This window comes from Rhineura floridana, chromosome 6 (genome assembly GCF_030035675.1).
Source record: "Rhineura floridana isolate rRhiFlo1 chromosome 6, rRhiFlo1.hap2, whole genome shotgun sequence".
Taxonomy (NCBI): domain Eukaryota; kingdom Metazoa; phylum Chordata; class Lepidosauria; order Squamata; family Rhineuridae; genus Rhineura; species Rhineura floridana.
In genome coordinates, this window is record NC_084485.1 from 15,122,093 (window position 1) to 15,144,658 (window position 22,566).

At 41.5% G+C, this 22,566-nt stretch overlaps 1 protein-coding gene across 1 annotated transcript in view; it reads left to right on the top strand.

Moving 5' to 3' along the window:
• The window catches only part of CABLES2 (Cdk5 and Abl enzyme substrate 2), a 64,312-nt gene that overhangs the window by 37,454 nt on the left and 4,292 nt on the right, over positions 1-22,566 (top strand). The window contains exons 4-8 of the mRNA XM_061631074.1: positions 5,089-5,197; positions 6,503-6,668; positions 9,078-9,181; positions 16,717-16,823; positions 18,598-18,802. Coding sequence (XP_061487058.1) covers positions 5,089-5,197; positions 6,503-6,668; positions 9,078-9,181; positions 16,717-16,823; positions 18,598-18,802 — 691 coding nt within the window. The remainder of the gene's footprint in view (positions 1-5,088; positions 5,198-6,502; positions 6,669-9,077; positions 9,182-16,716; positions 16,824-18,597; positions 18,803-22,566) is intronic.

Genomic DNA, 22,566 nt, shown 5'->3' on the forward strand with positions numbered 1-22,566 from the left:
CTTCCTCTTTCTCTTCTTCTTGCTTCACAATTCCTTTGAAGATGTTGCCTGGAACCACAAAAATAACACACCTTTTGTCCATACAGTCTCTCCTCCGCTGCTTTGTTGTTCAGCTTTCCCAAGTTGTGTTTAGACTCAGTCCTTTCCTGCTTTGCCATTTCTTGCCTTGTTTGAAATTCTTGTAATAGTTTTCCTTCAATATAATCCATGGTTAGGTTTGCGTCATTCATCGCTTCCATAGAACTCACCAGAGCATCATAACTTGAATCCAGACTTGATAACACAATATAAACTTTTTGCATTTGAGAATGTTCCACGTCACATTCTGTTAAGTCAACAAATAGTCTATTCATCTCCAATAAGTGCTCTGACATTGTTGTATCTCCAGATAAGCGCATCTGATATAATCTTCTGGCAAGATATATTTTAGAACTAGCAGTCTTTTTCACATGAATATTTTTCAAAGTTTCCCAGGTTTCCTTTGCTGTTACTGCGTCACGCACGTACAGTAATTGAGAATCATCAATAGCAAGAACAATTAACACCTTTGCCCTCTCATCCAGCCTTCTCCAATCTGCTGGAATTGGCACTACGGCGGGTGGGTCTTCTGCGATTACATTCCAAACTCCTTCTTTCACTAGAAAAGCCTGCATTCTCTGTTTCCAACTGCCATAATTTTTCCGTGTCAGCCTTTCCAAGGGAATCCCGGCTGATAACGTAACAGACATACTTTCACTTTTCACAGTTCACCGCCTTTGTAATTAGAGCTTCTCACCTCCGTCCTTCAGTCAGTTATTCCCACGGCTCTCTCACAGCTTTCAGCTCAGCTTTCGGTTTCGCCGTCTTTTCACACGCTTGTCCTCTTTACTCCTCTTTTGGCTTTTCTTCGGACATCCGTCTGCGCATCGAAACCATTCTCTGCTACCACTTGTTGGATGTTGGTTCGGGCACAAGCAGATGCCCAGGATGTAGAACAGAATAGTGACAGGCTAGATCCCAGTTGAAGCAATGAGCCAGACAAGTAATAAGTTTTAAGAGTCACTTTACTGACAATAGAGGTATAGAATACATTACAAGCTCTCTCTCTGTACAACCAAACTCCTTGACCCCCACACTCTGCCAGTTTCAGTTTCCAGCTATATACTGATAAGACAGCTGGTTGTCCTGGCAACGTGTCCTTGAGGAGTGCATGTCCACTCCAGCCTTGTGAGCTACTTGGCCTTGTAACTCTGCCATGGAAAAATACTCTTAGGAACTTTTTACTTGCCAACACTTAAGCCTCAATTTTTCTTGTCATCATGTAAACATTAAATTTCTAGTCTGACTGATTGTGCAGGAAGGAAATGTGGGGTAGTGTGTGATTGACTTAGAAAAGGGGGCTCAGCAGTGCTTCAGTTACCAGTGAGTCTTACCGGTGGGGTGGGACTCCAGTGCACTGACATGCAAGATTCATGCGTCTCTGTGTGTGTCTGTCTTTCCACTCCACTCCTTGCCACTCTGTTCTGTGTTCCTTTGCCATCCTAACCTTTGCATGCACAAAAAAATGCTTACCTTGCTGAAAAACTTGGCTAAGTAAAGTCACTAAAATATGCAGATTTAACTAATTTACGTAAGTATAGCTATAAATACTAGGTTCCCATGATACTTGGAAGGGAATACAATATTTAGTAGTTGGAGGGGGGGTTCACATTGTTGCCTTATCTAAGTGGGAGATAGGGATGGAGGAGAATTTTTATTTGGCTCACATTTTAAAACAAACTGACCTAAATTATTTGGAAGATAATTATCTTTCTGAGGTTATACTTCTCCGAATTTTGCAATAAAGTTGTCAGCTAAAAAAAGGACCAAAATATGTGCATAGATGCAAATTATAAGATAAAATATATTTAGCAATACATTGAGATAAAACACTCATATATATATGTATGTGTTTTTATATAATTTCACTTTATATCCAAACACTTGAAATGATAGGCAAAAAGTCTTTCAGTCAACAACAATAAAAACAGTATAAATTATATATCTAGAAGTATCAAGAAGTATGGCTGAGATTTGGAAGACTTGTCTAAATAAAAACGTTTTCAACATGCACTGAAAGACCAGTATGGTCAGTGGCTGTCTAATGTGTATTTTTTTTTAAAAAAAGTGCAGAAACTGAACAGATTTATGAATAAACACATGTAAAACTGACACGGACCAGAAGTAATCTGTCCACCCCTAGTGGGAGATTGGATGTCTTTAATGTTGCCTTTAAAAAAGAAAATAAAAGCTATTCACATTATACTCTCCATAGTGTTTCTATCGTACAATCCAAAGACAGGGCCTGTTTTGGATGGGGAGTTCTAGTGCCCAAGGCATTTTTCAGATGCAATTTAGTGAAACATAATTGTGCACCAGACCTCTTACTCAACTGTTCCATCTGGAGGGTGAATTGAGGAAACTCTTGGGAAATGGTTATTCCCCTTCCTCATTTCCACTCAGTAACAATTCTTTTTTAATAAAAAAAAAAGATCAAGTGTCAAAGAAGATCACCTGAACGTAGGAAACTGTCAAATGATTGGACTCAGTCTGACCCTGATATTTATGCTAGTCTATGGAGTAATTTTAACTTTCCTACAGAAGCCTGTGCCGCAGGGTTCTTAGGGTGATACATCCAACATTAGTTCTACTCCAAGCCAGTGGCAGCTGGTTGCTCCGTGTCAGTGGGGCAGTGGAGTCCACTCCGGGCTTTAGTCTGAACAGAGCAGATTTCACTGCCCCACTGACATGGAGCCACCAGCTGTCACTACTTAGAGCAGACTGAAGTAAAGAAGACTGAGAGTGGCTGGCCCAAGATCAACCAGCAAGCTTCATGGCTGAGTGGACATCAGAGCCCTGGTCTCCCTTTTGTCTTTTCTGTTTTGTTATCATTTTTATTGATGCTTTATCAACATTATTTATTTATCTGTATGCCATTTGTCCACAAAATTGTGCCCAAAGTGGTTCGCAGCATATCAAATGAACAATAAGTAAAGCAATTCAAAAACAAGAGATGTCCATGCAACATTATATAAAATAATATGAATAAGCTAGCCTAATTAAATAACTGAAATTAAACAAAATAAAATACCAACACATAAACAGAATAAACATCACCATTTATTTCATGAGTCCCATTTATTTTTTCTATTTATTTCATGTAAACTATTTTCTGAGGTCTGCCTAAAAACTGGTGTATAAATACCTTAAATTCCCAGCCTGTGGTCTATGGACCACCGGTTGTCTGTGGGCTTCATTCAGGTGGTCCGTAGCATATCTATGAAGAACATGATTTGAATTTTGTAGAACTCTGTGGAAATTGTAATACAATATAAGAAATAAAAGAAGCAATATAGATACAACTGAAAATCATACCACATCTGACACAGCATCTTATAATTGCCGCAACAGGCAGAAAAATCATTAAGCGGTCCACCAAGACCTCCAACAATTTTCAAGTGGTCCATGGGGGGAAAAGTTTGGGAACCACTGCTTTAAATGTTGTTGTTGTTACTACTGGTGCTGCTGCTGCTGCTGCTGCTACTACTACCCTGCACTAGGTTGCCGGGCCGGTCACAACAATACAAAATACATTATTAAAAACAAATCAAAAATTGTACATGTGGTTACACTTGTGTTTTTTAAAAAAAAAAATTAAAGGGAGATGGATAAACAGACATTCATTTTCTAGCTCCTTATGATATCTCCTACTTAAACCAGTGAAGACATTCCAGTTCCCCTCTGCACACATATAGCACTTAATCCGCCTTGGCCAAAATCAAAACAAAGGCTTGTTGTATCCAAGTAGGTTTTACTCAGTAGACACATTAAAATTAATGAAACTAAGTTAGTCATGTTCATTAATTTCAATGGGTCTACTCTGAGTAGGACTAGCATTGGATACAAGCCCAACAGAACATGATTTCTGGTGTCACTCAAGCTCTTCTGCGTAGCACACTGAAGAAGGAAACGGATATTTTTATGACAGAACTCCACATACAGATGTGCCTTCTATAAATAGACTATGGGAAACTTTCTAGCTCGATGGGAAAGCAGCAAGGTCACTCAAAAGAGCATTGCGTTTTGGGGGGCATGGATTTGAAACAGGGAGAGGTACTAGATAGTGTTGATATGAACAATGACCTCTGCTAGAATCCAGATGACTTGTGTAAAATGTGTGCTCAGCCAGCTACTGATGAATCATTTGGGGGAGGGATGCATTGTTCTGTATATTGTATATATCAGGCTAGTAAGACTTATACACATGCACACACACACTTTGGCTCTATATGTTTACATGTGTGGATTAAGATTATATAAGCAATGTATTTTGGTATCTCTTCAAATCCTGGGCTTGAATGGATCTTAGCCCTGAAATTTGGATTTAGAGAACCTCTACGGATCAACAAGCACAACAAAAACTTCCTTTATGTGGTTTAGAGGAAAAAGATCAAGGACAGAGTAGACATGTTCTTGCAAATGGGTTCTAGCTGGATATACATCCGTGTGTGTTCTCCAATAGTTGGAGTTCACAGTCGTCTTCTGAAGAGTTGTATTCAACTAAATCCTACTCAGAGTAGATCCGCTGAAATTAATGAACTTAAGTTAGTCATGTCTGTTAACTTCAGTGGGACTACTCTGAGTAGGATTAGCATTGAATACACTCTAAGAATCCCATGCCCCCCCCAATTGTAGTTCAAGGATTGCATCAGAAACCAGCAATAACATGCTCAGAATTTTGCATCTAATCATGAAAATTGCTTGCAGAGCTGAGCTTTGTGTATGTAAATAAAGTATGAATTATCCTCAAGTTACATTGATTTAAAAATAGGAAGAACTCTGGCCGGTTGGTTACCTCCTCTTTGCTGGTCCACTGAGTTTTTATTTCTTGAGTTTTTAAAAAACAAATGCGTTTGGAAGCAGAGAAGACATGGGAATTGCCCTTTTAATCTCTAGCTGTGTGAGGGGTTTGTTTTTGTTGGTTTTTTTTTTTTTTACCACGGAGATGGTTTCGGCTAGGATGAGAAGAAACAGCTTTAATTCTTGTCTTGCCCATTCTGCCCTTAACAGTGAGCTGAGAATAGAGGGGCAGAAACAGAGGCATCCTTCTGGTGGAGTTTCAGTCTCTTCGGAGATGGTGCTAGGAATGGAAGGAGTCGAGCTGGGAGCTGATGGCAAGGTAAGGAGCCCATCGTTTGAACTTCGGTTCTCTATGCTTATTCTTGGAAGTTGTGGAGCCTGCTCATTTTCAGTACAAACTGAAAGCAAGCCTGGTTATTTAAATACATTTCTGCAATTCATTGTTGGCTGTATATCCTGCCATGGACTGTTCAGTTCTTTCTGGTATTCTCCTTCGAGACAATTCATATGTATGCTTTTCACTTCTTCTAATATTGTTTAGACCAGTGGTAGCCACTGTGGTGCCCTGCAGGGGGTGTTGGAATCCAACTCCCATCAGCCCCAGCCAGCACACCCAGTGGTTCACGGTGATGGTCCAGCAACATCTGGAAGGCATTAGGTTGACTACCTCTGGTCTAGATGTTCTTTTGGTCATATTTGGTATGGACAAGATGGTCTTATGCTCTCCACTTTTCTGTGATTGGAAGTCTTTTGTATTATCAGTCTACATGTGAGGAACAAGTACAATATGCAGCTTGAGCATGAGGAAGCAGGCAGGAATCCTGTTCTTTCAAAGCAACATCACTTTTTCACAAAGCAAATAGCATGTGGCTTAAAACTCACAAGGCTCCTCCTTGCGAGTTTACTGAATGTAGCCAGTGAAGAAGTCTAAATATCACAAAACTGCCAACCTGGTGTACTCCAGATGTTTTGAACGACAACTTTCATCAGCCCTAGCCAGCACAGCAGTATTCAGTGCCTAATAGATAGCATCCATTAATGTTCATTTAACTGGAGCCCACTGAGGAAGCACCTCTGGCTAGTAGTTAAAACAGAAGCCAAGCTTACAGGGTAGTCTCTTTTGACCACCAGAACAAAGTGAACATGATATTTGTCCAGTGCAGTTATTACACTTTCTTGCATTAGATTCTGAGTAGATCATTTTGATATTCATGCCTGAAATATACTAGCACCAGATCAACCTAAAACTAAAACTGTACTTTAACGTAAACCCTTTTTATGCCTCCCTTTCCCCCCTTGCTTTTAAAATTTTGTATAAAAGCTATTAGCTTTTTTATAGCAAATTCACATTTTTTACAGAACAATTCATCTGATTTATTCAAGCTATAAACCCAGAAAGGTGAGATCCGGCTGATATCTAGGGAAATGGCAGCTGTGGAATTATTTCTTTTCAAAACAGCTTTCCAGTTCTCCCAAAACTACTGGTAGCTTTTAAGGCATAGCAGTTAATCTGAGAAATGGACTCTGTGCCTTCAGAGTTGTTGCTAATGTGCTTCATATCCCAAGAAAAGAAGTTTTAAACATGCAGTTATGCTAATGTTAATGGGAACTGGCTGTCTTGCAGGTGGTGTCTTATGCAAAGTTCTTATATCCAACTAATGCTCTTGTTGGCCGCAAAAATGATGCTCATGGTGCTGTTCCTGTGTGTCGAGCCTCTGCTCTGAGGAGTGCTGGTGGATCAAGATACAAAACTGCAACAGCCAAAACAATATCTTCCACAACAGATATTGGTAAGCTCCATATAACTGCTATCTGCCCTTGCATTGTCCTTCTGTCTTAATATTGGTTTTAAAAAGTCAAAAGCAAATGCTGTTGAGATGATGAAATATTTCCAGCAACAGATTTTGCTCGAAGATATGGGATTAAGAATCAGAATTTACATTCCATTTATAGTAATTTCCAAGGGTTTGAGGCCCTTCATTATTATTAGCAGTAGCAGTAGCAGTAATAGAACACCTGTGGTGTACATAATACTTTAGAATAACAAGCACAAAAAAATGCAGGTGCCTGCACTGAAGAATAAGTGTCTAATTTTCCAGTCCACACTTGCAGTTTGCCTATCCGGGCTAGTTTTCTGCCCATCTCACTTGCCAGGTTCATGCACATTGTGTTGCTGTTAAGGAAGAACAGACAGCTACAGTTTTGCTCCAAGTAAGACTGAAAAATGTGTCGTCTTGGCTAAATGTATCTAAATTCCTCTAAAGTTGATAGCATATATGTGCACATCTACATATACCTACTTTGTTTCCTGTAGGAAGTAGAGAAGTAGTGTGGATTGTCTTCACCTACTCACTCTACTGGCAGGAGGTCAGAGTTTGAAAGGGTCAACTGAGTGAGCTGGACAACCTTTCCCAGATTCACTTCATGCCAGCTCTGCAGCAGGTCTTCCTCTGCGGCTCTCCTGGCCCTGGATCCTTCCTTCCTTCCTTGTTCTTCAGGGCAGGAATTGTTCTCTCTGAACCCAGTACAGGCGGAACATATTCTGAAATATTCCACTTTCTAGCCTTCTGGCTTTGGAATAGGGAATTACAATGCATTGAAGCCAGACAATTACTTCCCTTTCAACTACAATTTATGCTCTTTCCTCCACCTTTTCAGACTTAGACAAGGTACTAAACACATCTTGTTTAATTTTTAACTATTCATTTAATAAATGTATATCCAGCATCTTTATCTCCGAGGAGTCCCCAGGGTGGTAAGCTTTTTTGTCCATCTGTAAGAGCTACAGACTTGCTTTTTTATAATCAAAAGGTAAGACTTTCAGAAGAAAAACTCTGCCCAGATAAAAGATACCAGCTTCCACACTCCTGCAGCAAAATGTCAGACATGCAGAATTATACACAAGCATCTCTTTAAATGCAGCCAGTTGAACCATATTTCCTTGCAATTGAGTGGAAGGTTTCTGTCCTAAATATTGCTTAATTTCAGCACTGATCAGGAGCATCTAAAAAAAGAACTCTTTGTTTGGGCCTTGTAACCATAAGTAGGCAAAGGATACAGACGGCATTTTTTTAAAATTAGGTCAACACCTAAAACATGTAAGGAAGTTCTTGTAAGAATCTGGGCAACATGCCAACAACTTCACAGTAATAGCACTGAGCTGGTATTTAATAAATATCATATCTAGCCAAAGTTTGAGCTTGGCAAGCTCTGTCAAGGGTCTTAATTTCTAAATGCAACCTTTTGAATTTGAAACCAAGAAGCCAAGTTCTCCTTATGCTATAAAGACAATTACGTAAAAAATGAATGGGACCTGCAAGAAAATGATGTAGTGTGGTGTTTCTGGTCAGAGTTCTAAGCAACCATGCCCTCTTTCAGGATACTCCATTCCGTTCCCCCTGGTGTGCTGTTTCCCCTCCCCCCAGTAGTCAATCAGCATTCTGTGTCCTATTAAGTGTGCTCAGTCTTCATTGGACAGTTCACCACAACCACCCTGGATTTTTTCTAAAGGTGTTTTTATACTTCTGCAAACCTTGAGACTCCTCCAAGACTGCTGATACACCTCCCTCTTGTGATGGGTGGTGCTGTTTTGGCTATGTAAAGATCTACATGCTCAGAGAATGAGTCTATTATTAGTATATAATATGATGATGCCAATGAACTTGGTAGACCTGCTGGCTTGAGGTTTGCATCACAAAACAAATACCTATTTTCCTGGGCTGTGTGGAATCAGCAGTAATGCTGCCATGCAACTATGCATTTTTTATGTTTGTTCTTTGCATCAGAGCTTCTAAATATAGAGAGCTTATTATTATGGTGCAGTAACCAGCTGGACTTGTAAGAATCCTACTTGTACAGCTGGTGATTGCTCCATCTAGCTGAATGTGATCTACTCATATAAATGGTTTCATATATCTGCGTGGATGAGGTCTTCTCGAATGCTAATGTATTGATTCTTTAAAACTTTTTATCTGTGAATATTATGCTACATAAAAAAAAACTTTTAATCTGAATCCTCCCAGAACCACTTCGTCACAGAAAATACTTCTTTGTACAATGAAAAATTAAACTATGGAGTTTGCCCCCACAAGATGTAGTAAAGACCCCTTAAAAGGGTTTTCTGAGGTGCTTTTTCTTAAAAACCTTTACTCTGCTAATGAGCTCCTAGAACACCTTGTTGCTTTTTTTTTTACTTCCAGGAAATGAAGTTGGTGAGTTAGCAGAGTATAATCCCAATCTCCTTGATGATCCTCAGTGGCCATGTGGGAAGCACAAGCGTGTTCTCATCTTTGCATCATACATGGTAAGTTGTTCGTATACAGCAGGGCCCCACTTTTCAGCATTCCGCTAATACGGCAGCACCAGTGAGGCGATCAGCTGTAGCACGGGGAGCTCCAGCCGCCGCGCTACAGCTGATCGCTGTCAGGTGCACAATGAGCTGTAGTGCAGGGAGCTTGCGCGCTACAGCTGATAGCTGTCAGCTGGAGTGCAGCAGCTAGAATGCAGTAGGGCCCCACTTTCTGGCGGTTTTTGCTTTTCAGCGGGGGCCTGGAACGTAACCTGCCATATGTGTGGGGCCCTACTGTATGCTACTCCTAAGCAAATTACACACTGTAGCTCTAGTGTAGTACAAACCTTTAGTTCTGGCTTTACATTTCCCTATGCAAAGAAAAACATGTCTCTCTTTCTTTCTAAATTCCATGTTTCATTTAAATCTTATCTTTGGAGGATAGTGTCCTATTTCGTTCCGTATCATCATCATAATTCCAGAACAAAATAGGCCACAATTCTCAAAAGTTGTTTTTTATATATATGTTGGGCCATATTCAACTAACTTGTTGCAGTAGCAGAAGGCAGCGCAAGGATTCCTGCTAGTTCCATAGGACTTCCCCTCCTCTTCTCCCCATGTGCCCCATCCCACATCTGTTCCAGAGGATTGGGAGAACCCCCAGGACAGTGTGCAGAGGGAGGAGAGGAGAGATTGTTCTGTCAGGCAAGCAGAAATGGTTGCACTGACAGAATGATCTTGTTAGTCCTACCTTCAATATAACCATTATTATTATTTGATTGTATAGCTGCTGCTATTACTATTTGAATTTATAGTCATCCATCAATAAATATTCCTTGCACAGCTTGCAAACAAGGTTAAAAGTACAATCTATCATCGATCTATCTCTCCCCACCCCCTAATTGAATGGCTAGTTTTAGCTGTCAAACTCGACATACAACAGGGAGTCTCCTGTGATAGCTTTCCCCCCCTCAAGAATCCTTCCTTCATTTTGATTGGAACTGCAGTAATAGAGGAAGAAGGGGGCTGTTAACCTCTCCCCATTCCATTTTTCCCAACTTAAAATTCCCCACTCCCCCAGCAGAAGCTTGGTGGAGGCAATTTTCAGTCTGGGAGCTTGTGCATGGAAAAGGGGGGTTAAATCCCACCTCCCTGGGTGTTGCAGGCCTGATCCAAATTTCTGCTTTCTAATCCTTATCCTGCCCCGATAACAATTGGGGTCACTGCCCCATGACTGATGATTGCATTTTACCAAAGAAGTGTAATTTCACCCTGAGATGAGACTTTGTGCAATGCATAAGTATTCTGCAGAATGAATTACCACAAGATTTGGCGAGGGTCACTAAATTAGATGTTTTTTCAAAGGATTAGATGGAGGGTAGATCTACCTGTGGCTATTAGCTATAATAGCTGAGGCCTTTCGGCGGGTTTTTGGTTTTTCTGCTTCAGGCTGAGTACTGCTTCTAGGTCTCCTTCCATGAACCTGACTTCCAATTCCAGTGCAGATTTTTGGGCCCCCACTATTCTTTGGAAAGGCTTTTGGCAGCATTTAGCCCCTTGTTCCCTATCAGGTGCTTGACATGCTTATCCATTCCATGTAACTGTTTATCCAGCACCATTTTAAAAGCTTTTCAGACTTAAAAACACTGCTCTAAGCATAGAGGTAAGGCGACTGCCACAAGAGCCAGCCAGTCTGCACTCTGCACATCCGAATGGGGAAGTGTGAGAGTGGCTCTCTCACTGTCAGCAGAGGCTCTGCACAGGCAGCTGCTCCTGGAAACAGGATGAACCAGTTGCTCCTGAGCTCTGTTCCATTTACAAACTTGTACCAAAAGTGATGAATATGGATGGGCGCCAGGCTCACTGCTCAGGCTCTGTATATCTGTATGTAGCTTAAGAATGGAGCTTCCATATGCAGAAACAGTATACTTTTTGTATGCTACTGAAAGCAAGTCTCAGCCACTGACTTGAAACATGAACCATGAAGTCTTGGTTCAAATGCCACCTTGGTCATGAATTCACTAAGTGCTTTGGGTAAGCCACCATTTCTCAGCCTTCCTCTCCAACCCCAGCCTGCAATATAGGGATAATAGTGGCCTACTTCATAGGGTGGTTGTACAGAGTACTGAGTATGTACATGAAGTGCTTTGAGTATAGAAAGTAAACAAAACTAAGTATTTCCAGCTTCTAGAAACAAACACTGGAGGATGACTAGTCATACATGACTTACGATCTTTCCAGAGGCACCTACTGTCCACTATTGGAAATCAGGTGATGGACTAGAAGGAGCTCTGGTCTAATCTAGCAAGGAAATCCTAATGAACTACGGTTAAAGTCCCACATTTCAACTTGCCAATTATACTGGCCCCAAGCAAACTGTTGCTTCACTGCATCCAAAGGTCAAGAAATGTCTTGCCACCTTCCTTCACTCTCCATCTACCTTTAACATTACACCTTCTACACTTCTTGGGGAATTTGCTGATAGTCTAGGATATGTTGCCATGAAGCAAATCTATGCACGTTCCCAGTTCTGTACTGTACTTGAAATGCCAAGTATTACAGGATTAAGAGATTACCAAAGAGCTTTGAAAACCTTCTGTCCTTGGAGATTAAACTTTTTTCATATAGGAATCTACAGTGATGGCCTAGATACAGGAGGAATTGACTGTAATCCTGTACAAGGGCAAATGATAGTTAATCGCAGAAACTTAGTATAGCATGATACCTTCTAAGGCCATCATGCTGTGAAGATGCCTTAACAATGGTGTGGCTGAAACTAAGCTTTGGACTCTGCTGAGAGAATTTGTAGTTCAGCCAAGAAATGTATGAAAACATACTTGCACTGTGATTGACAAGACTGATGCTAACAGCCAAAATCCAGACTGATCAGCTCTTGCTCACAGACGAAGACTGCCCATTTGAAATTCTTGCTGGAAAGATGGTCAGCACTGTGGGCTGTAATAGAGCTAGTTGGAGACAAGAGAGGTGGGAGGAGACCCTGAATTCAACCTTCTATTCCTCCATAGAGGTGGCTGATACTGTCTGTTCCAACAGCAATCTGTGGGTGGGCCTGACTGAAGAAGGATGATAATGTGCACGGTCCAGGATGCCTGATGGTAGGTTGCCTTGTTATGCAGCACCATTCTGAGGTGGATTTGAAGGCTCATGGAGAAGTATCTTTGGATTACCCATAAAGCAAAGATAGGAAACCCTAGTAGGAATTTAGTAAGGGCAGAACATTGTGGCTGTGAAAGATATGACCTCTACCCAGTCTCTCCCATACTGCTTCCCATCAGCTGTTCAGCAAAATATTTTAGGCAACAATTCCTCTTCTTCGTTCTGATCAACATTACCAGCTGTAATGGATGGGCAAAATCTCAGGAAGCTCAAATATGCAAACAGAAGCTACTGTATGAGTTGAATACCTCCAGTGTTAAACAGCTGTGTGAGAGAGAGACACCTTGGAAATATTGGGAAAGGGTACAAAGCATTGTCACACTAACCAGGATACCTAGGTCAAGGATTCTGAAAGGGTGCTCTGTGGACCACCAGTGATCCATGGGCTTTATTCAGGTGGTCTGCGGTGGCAGTTCTGTAAAGTGGTTTAGCTATGTATGTATGAAGAACAGCAGACGCAGTGGCTGCTCTGTTGTCATTAAAACCCAGTGGTCTGCCCAGAAGGTGTGCAGGATGGACCAGAAGTGATGGAGAGAGGAGTAAAGCCACAGCTGGTGGGAAGGCAGGAGAAGATCCCAAGTGGGGAGAAAAGGCTGACAAGTGGACAGTCAATACATGGAAACAAAGAAAAGATTTCTAATTTTATTGTATTAACAATTGTATTCCATATAATTTTAAGCATCTAGCAAATAATGCTGGGAAAAACAGCAGGGAGTAGAAAAAGAGGAAGGCCAAACAAGAGATGGATTGATTCCATAAAGGAAGCCACAGACCTGAACTTACGACCTGAACAGGGTGGTTCATGACAGGTGCTCTTGGAGGTCGCTGATTCATAGGGTCGCCATAAGTCGTAATCGACTTGGAGGCACATAACAACAACAGCAGCACGGTGCATTACAATTGCTAAACAGGCAGAAAAATAATGGTCCATCAAGACCCTCAGCAATTTTCAAGTGGTCTGGGAGGGGCATGGAATTTGGGAACTGATCTAGGTGATAGAACTTTCCTTGTTACTCTCTACTTACTGTTGATATGTGCATGGTAAACTAAACTGACTGTTTAAAAACAAAAGAGTGATTTCCTCTTGGATGATCTGTAGTTAGCTGATGGTCTATCACTAATAATATTACTAATTACTAAAATCAGAAGTGAAAAATGTGTACAGAATAATCTCTGTACTGTTTGGACATTCATGTGTGGTTGGAAAATCAGAAGTTCTCCAAACAAGTCATAATGAAACTTTGACTCTTAGTGTCCATTGGTACTGACTTTAGAAGATGGAATTTGATATGTATGTCCTATGAATACCTCAGACTTGCAGCTTGCTTTGTCCACCCAAGAAGCAATGTGTACTTCTGTTTCTTGAGAGCAAGTAAAAGATTAGTGGAACCTAGTGGAAGAACCTGACAAACCACCATAGAATTAGATAAAAAGTTAAAAACATGAGAGGAGAACAAATGAGAAGGGTTGGGAAATGCGCCATGTTGCATGTTTCAAGTAGGAGTTGGACCAAAATAGACTTTTAGGGAGACTGTGTGGTGGCATGCAACGTGATGACATTGTGCTCTGTCCTTCTCCACTCGGGGAGGTGGAGTTGTGCTATATGTTAAAAAAATATATCCCTGCACAGAAATACAGGAAGATGAGCTTGGTGGTTCCACTGAGAGTATCTGGATTAAAATTAATGGGGCAAGTAACAAAAGGAATGTGGTGCTTGGAGTCTACTACCGACCACCAATCAAGGAGAAGATGAGAATATAACTTTTGAAAACCAAATTCCCAATATTTCGAGGAGGCATGATGTAGTAGTAATGGGGGATTTCAATTATCCCGATATCTGTTGGGAGACAAATTCTGCCAAACACGGCCCCTCCAAGAAATTTCTGACTTGTGTTGGAAAAAACTTCCTCCTACAGAAAGTGGAGGAAGCAACCAGAGGATCAGCTATCCTGGATTTGATTCTAACCAATAGAGACGATTTGGTGGATGAAGTGGCAGTTAAGGGAACCCTGGGGGAAAGTGACCACACCATACTTGAATTCTTGATTTTAACAGAAGCGAAAGCTGAGAGTAGCCATATGTGCACCCTGGACTTCAGGAAAGCTGATTTTAATAAACTCAGAACAATTGTAAGTACAGTTCCATGGCAAGCCACCCTAATGAGAAAGGGAGTCGAAGATGGGTGGGAGTTTCTAAAAAAGGAAATTCTAAAAGCGCAATGGCAAGCAATTCCAACAAGGAAAAAAGGGGGGAAACAGCAGAAGAAGCCAATGTGGCTTCACAAAAAGCTTAGAGATGACCTGAAAACAAAAAAAGGACACATACAGGAAGTGGAAAGAAGGCCAGGCCACAAAGGAAGAGTACAGGCAGGTATCACGGAATTGCCGGGATGGTGTCAGGAAGGCTAAAGCTGAGTATGAGCTGAGGCTAGCGAGAGATGCTAAAAGCAACAAAAAAGCTTTCTTCAGGTATGTCCATAGTAGAAGACAGAGAACAGAAATGGTGACACAGCTACTCAATGAGGATTGCAAAATGATAACAGATGACAAAGAAAAGGCAGAAGTGCTCAATTCCTACTTTGGCTCAGTCTTCTCCCAAAAAAGGGCCTATGACCCTCCCGGGAAACATGAAGTAGAAGGGGCAGGATTGGACCTTGAGATTGATAGATAAATGGTCAAGGAATACCTAATCACTTTGAATGAGTTCAAATCGGCAGGCCCGATAAACTGCATCCTAGAGTATTGAAGGAACTGGCTGAAGAACTCTCAGAACTGCTGTCTATTATCTTTGCAAAATCATGGAGGACCAGTGAAGTGCCGGATGACTGGAGGAGAGCTAATGTTGTCCCTATCTTCAAAAAGAGCAAGAAGGAGGAACCAGGTAACTACAGACCAGTCAGCCTAACATCAATCCCTGGAAAAACTCTGGAGCAGATTATAAAGCAGTCAGTCTGTAAGCACCTTGAAAGCAATGGAGTGATTACTAGAAGCCAACATGGATTTATGAAGAACAAATCCTGCCAAACTAATCTCATCTCATTTTTTGATCGGGTAACCTCCCTTGTAGACTGTGGGAATGCTGTGGACATAATATATCTCAGCTTCAGCAAAGCTTTTGACAAAGTGCCCCATGATATTCTGATTAGCAAGCAAGCTAAATGTGGGCTGGATGGAACAACTATCAGGGGGATCCACAGTTGGCTCCAGAATCGTACTCAAAGAGTGCTTATCAATGGATCCTTCTCAAACTGGGCGGAAGTAATGAGTGGGGTACCACAGGGTTCGGTCATTTTGCCATCCTCACTGAGTAGCTGTGCCACCATTTCCTTTCTGTCTTTTACTATGGACGTACCTGAAAAAAGCTTTTTTGTTGCTTTTAGCATCCCTTGCTAACCACAGCTGATTCTCAGCTTTAGCCTTCCTGACATATATAATTATATTATATGAGAGAGAAAATTTTCTGTATCCACTTTCTCCATGCCATGCATAATTTTATACACCTCTATCATGTCTCCTCTCTTTTACCTTTTCTCTAAACGAAAAAGCCCAAAATGTAACCTTTCCCCATAGGGATATGCTTTAATCTAGATTCCTGCATCGAGCAGGAGGTTGGCCTTCATGACCTTCTCATTTTGGTTGTCCTTTTCTATATCTCATCCAACTCTGCAATATCCTTTTTGAAGTGAGGCAACCAGAACTGTACACAGCGCAGTCATGGTTGCACCATTGATTTGTATAATGACATTATGATATCAGCAGCTTTGTTATCATTCATCCAGTAGTAGTAGCATTACATTTCTATCCTGCCTTTCCTCCCAAAGGAGCCCAGGGTGGCAAACAACAAAGTCATAAATAGAATAAGTAAAAACATTTAGAACATTTTAAAAATATTCTCACATATCCTGACAGGTAATAATAAGGACCTGGTCTTTATTAATATATTGCTGGATGAGCATTTCATGAATTTTGTATGCTCATTGTTTTAAATTCTTTTCTGGATTTAAATTGTTCTTATGTGTGTGTTTTTACTTTGTCGCTTTGGGTCTTTTTAATTGTATAAAGTGACTGAAAAATAATTTCCAATGCCTGGGGAAACAGGAATGTTTTTAAATTCCTCCCGAATGTTGTTAATGAAGAAGACTAGGAGCAGCATTTCACAAACAGGGAACCATCAGCAAGAAGGTCCTGTCGCCTTGGGCCAGTGCCAACCAGGTGACACCATCACCAACAGGGCCTCATAACATCTATTTTGCCTCTTAATGTGGATTAGTTTCTTGTGGAGACATTTTGGAGCTTCCATCATACTCTTTTTCAGTAAAGGCAGTGTAAAGATCTGTAAACAAACAAACTCTGTTCCTTTTTTTTTTATCTTAGACCACAGTAATAGAATACGTAAAACCCTCAGACCTTAAGAAGGATATGAATGAAACATTTAAAGAGAAGTTTCCTCACATCAAGCTGACACTGAGCAAAATCAGAAGGTAAGGAAACAGATGGTAAAGATAAAACATCACTGTGATTGTAAACCACCTTGGAACATGCCTTTTTCCTCCCAAACAGTAATTATGTAGATAGAATAGTACATGATTAAATAAAATCATAGAATAGTAGAGTTGGAAGGGGCCTATAAGACCATCAAGTCCAACCCCCTGCTCAATGCAGGAATCCAAATCAAAGCATCAAAGCAAATCCAAATCAGATACTTGAAGCCTAATTTTATTCAGGTTTACTTGGGTATATCCTAATAAGTTCAGTGGGACTTACTCCCAGGTAAGCATGCATAGGATTACAACCTTGACTTCTTATAAACTTGGCTTGATGTCTTGCACCAGAACTTCTCATGACCTTATTAGAAAGCAATGCAAGATGCAGGGATGTGCATTACTGGTTCCATAGTCGATAGCAGCTCATAGCCAAGTAACCATTTAAATTGGGGTGGGAAACCTCAGGTGTGGGGGACAAATGTGGCCTGCCAGGCCTCTGTCTGACCCTTGAAACTCTCTCCCGTGCCCCTTACCTGCTCTGCTTCAGAGTCTCTTTAAGGTTTGTTTGTTTTGCCTGACTGGAATCTCACATCCTTGAAGTCTATGGTAGCACTCTTCAAGTACATGAAAGGTTGTCACACAGAGGAGGGCCGGGATCTCTTCTCAATCATCCCAGAGTGCAGGACATGGAATAATGGGCTCAAGTTGCAGGAAGCCAGATTTCGACTCGACATCAGGAAAAACTTTCTAACTGTTAGAGCTATACGACAATGGAACCAATTACCTAGAGAGGTAGTGGGCTCTCTGACACTGGAGGCATTCAAGAGGCAGCTGGACAGCCATCTGTCGGGAATGCTTTGATTTAGATTCGTGCATTGAGCAGGGGGTTGGACTTGGTGGCCTTATAGGCCCATTCCAACTCTACTATTCTATGATTCTACATCTGATAATGTCTCTTGCTTGGCTGAACTGAGAATGTTTTAGAGGTGTGTGTGAGGGTGTGTATAGAAACTCGCCTACTATACAAAGGTAACATTTACATTCGTTACTTCATCCACTTTTGCCTCCAGCCCCACCCACCACTGGCATGTGGACCTCGGAAGTTTGCTCAGAAGGGAATGTGGCCTGCAGGCTGTAAAAGATTTCTCACCCCTGCGCTGGAAGGAAGTGGGGGGTTTTTTGGTTTCCTTCCTCTTCCCACTTGGGCTGCGCTCATTTGAGCACCTGAGGATTGCTGCTTAGCCACATCCCTTCTCACTGATCATATAGAGCCCTGCAGGCTCTTTCCCCACCCCTGAAGACTCCAAAAGGTCAACCACTCTTCTAAGAACAGACACCACAGTCCCAAGCAACCTCTCACTGCACTAGCTATTTACCCATGTCCTCCCCCATTCCCTACCCTAGATTAGAGTTCTGCTTTCTCCTGACATTAGACAAATAAAGTAAGAGCAGCCATTGAAAAGAACAGAGTCATGTGTTTACATATCACTCGCACCCAAACTCCTATTACGTTACTGGGTCCCCATCATAATGGATGTGTGTAAAAGTTTAAAGTTTAAAAACATGTCCTCTTCTTCCTCCTTGTAAGTATACTGACAGCAACCAGCTTCTACAGCACGGAGGCCATCTGACAAAAAACAGAAATGAGAATTCAGGAATTAACAGTGTGTTTCCTGAGTTCTGGCAATCTCCTCTTAAATAAAACAAAATAAGCTTTCTTCCTCTCTCTCTCTCTCCCTTTCCTCCTCTACCTCCCACCCCCACTGGGCAGTTTAAAGAGAGAGATGCGGAACCTGAGTATGGAATGCAACCTGGAGCCGGTAACTGTGTCCATGGCTTATGTTTACTTTGAAAAGCTTGTCCTCCAAGGCAAGCTCAACAAACAGAACCGAAAACTGTGCGCCGGTGCTTGCGTGCTGCTTGCAGCCAAGATTAGTAGTGATCTCAGGAAACACGAAGTCAAACACCTTATTGATGTAAGTATAGCCAGAATAACTTCCAAGAGCACCCAGACCCCTAGAAATGCCTATCCTCTTGACTGTAAATTGTTCTGACTGTTTTTAAAACAAAGGTTTTCGGTCTTTTTCAAATTTATTTTTTATAACTTTTGTTGTTATGTGCCTTCAAGTCGATTATGACTTAGGGCAACCCTATGAATCAGCAACCTCCAATAGCATCTGTCATGAACCACCCTGTTCAGATCTTGTAAGTTCAGGTCTGTGGCTTCCTTTATGGAATCAATCCATCTCCTGTTTGCTTTTTCTACTCTGTTCTGTTTTCTCCAGCATTATTGTCTTTTCTAGTGAATCATGTCTTCTCATGATGTGTCCAAAGTATAATAACCTCAGTTTCATCATTTTAGCTTCTAGTGATAGTTCTGGTTTAATTTGTTCTAACACCCAATTATTTGTCTTTTTCGCTGTCCATGGTATGTGTAAAGTCATATGGACGAGCTCTGAGTAGGCAGGATATAAATGTTGTTACATAAAAAATAAATAAATAGCAACAAAACATTGTCTACCTCCACTGTCAGAAGCATTCACTCCCACAGGTAGCAGTGATGGTTACCAATTTGGATGGCTTTAAAAGAGGATCAGACAAATACATGGAGGATAAGGCTATCAGTGGCTACTAGCCAAGATGGCTATGCTCTGCCTCCACAGTCAGAAGCAGTATGCTTCTGGATACCAGTTGCTGTGAACAGCAGGAAAGGAGAGTGCTCTTGCACCCAGGTCCTGCTTGCAAGCTTCCCATAGGCGGCCAGTTGGCCAGTGTGAGAACAGGATGCTGGACTAGATGGCCTGATCCAGCAGGCTCTTCTTACCTCCTTAAGTTCTTCACCATGCCTAAGGGCAGCAGGATAGTTAAGAGGTGTAGGGCGAGCCACATGGTATGGTCAGGGATCCCAGGAGCAACAGATCTGAGAGGCTGCCACTACTGCCTCCCAGCTTCTGCTGCCTGAGGAGGTCACCTCATGTTGCTTAATGGCAGGGCCAGCCCTGTATAAATGGGAAAGAAATAAAGTAAAGAAATAAATGTTGCCTTTCTGCCAAGAGTGCAACGTGCTCATTACCTTTCCCATTCTTGCCTACATGGTCTTTTCCAGAGAAGCCAACAATCCATGTTATGTGATGCATGCTTGCTTGCTTCAGTCCCCACTTCACCCAGGGACAGCAATGCTGTGAGTGGCAAGAACCTCAAGGCTGCAGAGCTAAAAAAATAATATGCTGTGTCCTTAGGAACTATAGATGGGTTACTGTATTTGACCACACACACAAAGGGAAAATGTGCCTTTTTTCTTTTCTAAAAGTTTGTATTGGTATGCCATCTGTTCCTGGTGATTTGTTTCTTCCAAGAATTTTAAGAGCAGCTTTCACCTCACATTCTAAAATTTCTGGTTCTTCATCATACAGTTCCTCCATGAATGAATCTGTCATCCTGGCATCTCTTAATAAGAACATAAGAACATAAGAAGAGCCTGCTGGATCAGGCCAGTGGCCCATCTAGTCCAGCATCCTGTTCTCACAGTGGTCAACCAGGTGCCTGGGGGAAGCCCACAAGCAGGACCCGAGTGCAAGAACACTCTCCCCTCCTGAGGCTTCCGGCAACTGGTTTTCAGAAGCATGCTGCCTCTGACTAGGGTGGCAGAGCACAGCCATCATGGCTAGTAGCCATTGATAGCCCTGTCCTCCATGAATTTGTCTAATCTTCTTTTAAAGCCGTCCAAGCTGGTGGCCATTACTGCATCTTGTGGGAGCAAATTCCATAGTTTAACTATGCGCTGAGTAAAGAAGTACTTCCTTTTGTCTGTCCTGAATCTTCCAACATTCAGCTTCTTTGAATGTCCACGAGTTCTAGTATTATGAGAGAGGGAGAAGAACTTTTCTCTATCCACTTTCTCAATGCCATACATAATTTTATACACTTCTATCATGTCTCCTCTGACCCGCCTTTTCTCTAAACTAAAAAGCCCCAAATGCTGCAACCTTTCCTCGTAAGGGAGTCGCTCCATCCCCTTGATCATTCTGGTTGCCCTCTTCTGAACCTTTTCCAACTCTATAATATCCTTTTTGAGATGAGGCGACCAGAACTGTACACAGTATTCCAAATGCGGCCACACCATAGATTTATACAACGGCATTATGATATCGGCTGTTTTATTTTCAATACCTTTCCTAATTATCGCTAGCATGGAATTTGCCTTTTTCACAGCTGCCGCACACTGGGTCGACATTTTCATCGTGCTGTCCACTACAACCCCGAGGTCTCTCTCCTGGTCGGTCACCGCCAGTTCAGACCCCATGAGCGTATATGTGAAATTAAGATTTTTTGCTCCAATATGCATAATTTTACACTTGTTTATATTGAATTGCATTTGCCATTTTTCTGCCCATTCACTCAGTTTGGAGAGATCTTTTTGGAGCTCTTCGCAATCCCTTTTTGTTTTAACAACCCTGAACAATTTAGTGTCATCAGCAAACTTGGCCACTTCACTGCTCACTCCTAATTCTAGGTCATTAATGAACAAGTTGAAAAGTACAGGTCCCAATACCGATCCTTGAGGGACTCCACTTTCTACAGCCCTCCACTGGGAGAACTGTCTGTTTATTCCTACTCTCTGCTTTCTGCTTCTTAACCAATTCCTTATCCACAAGAGGACCTCTCCTCTTATTCCATGACTGCTAAGCTTCCTCAGAAGCCTTTGGTGAGGTACCTTGTCAAACGCTTTTTGAAAGTCTAAGTACACTATGTCCACTGGATCACCTCTATCTATATGCTTGTTGACACTCTCAAAGAATTCTAATAGGTTACTGAGACAGGACTTTCCTTTGCAGAAGCCATGCTGGCTCTGCTTCAGCAAGGCTTGTTCTTCTATGTGCTTAGTTAATCTAGCTTTAATCATACTTTCTACCAGTTTTCCAGGGACAGAAGTTAAGCTAACTGGCCTGTAATTTCCGGGATCCCCTCTGGATCCCTTTTTGAAGATTGGCGTTACATTTGCCACTTTCCAGTCCTCAGGCACGGAGGAGGACCTGACGGACAAGTTACATATTTTAGTTAGCAGATCAGCAATTTCACCTTTGAGTTCTTTGAGAACTCTCGGGTGGATGCCATCCGGGCCCGGTGATTTGTCAGTTTTTATATTGTCCATTAAGCTTAGAACTTCCTCTCTCGTTACCACTATTTGTCTTAGTTCCTCAGAATCCCTTCCTGCAAATGTTAGTTCAGGTTCAGGGATCTGCCCTATATCTTCCACTGTGAAGACAGATGCAAAGAATTCATTTAGCTTCTCTGCAATCTCCTTTTATAGAGTTCTTCAGTGTATTGCTTCCATCTTCCTTTTATTTCATCTCGGTCAGTCAGTGTGTTCCCCTGTTGATTATTCAACATCCCTACCCTTGGTTTAAATGTCCCTTTCATTTCTCTAATCTTTCGGAATAGGGCTCCTCTTCTTCCCTTTCCCTCTTCTATTTCTATACAATAACTATAGTAATAGTTCTCTTTGTCCCTACGTACTAGTCACTGTATTGTTGCATTTAGGGTTGTGACCGTATTTCTTTCTCCTTTTGCTTTTGCTTGCTTTCCTTCTCTCGTTAACCATTTTAAGAGTTTCTTCAGTCATTCATTGAGGTCTTCCTCTCTTTTTAATTAGAGGTACTGTCTTTTTGCATTCTTCCCTGATAATGTCTCTGAGTTATTTGTTTATTTATTTATTTACTAACTAACTAACTACATTTGT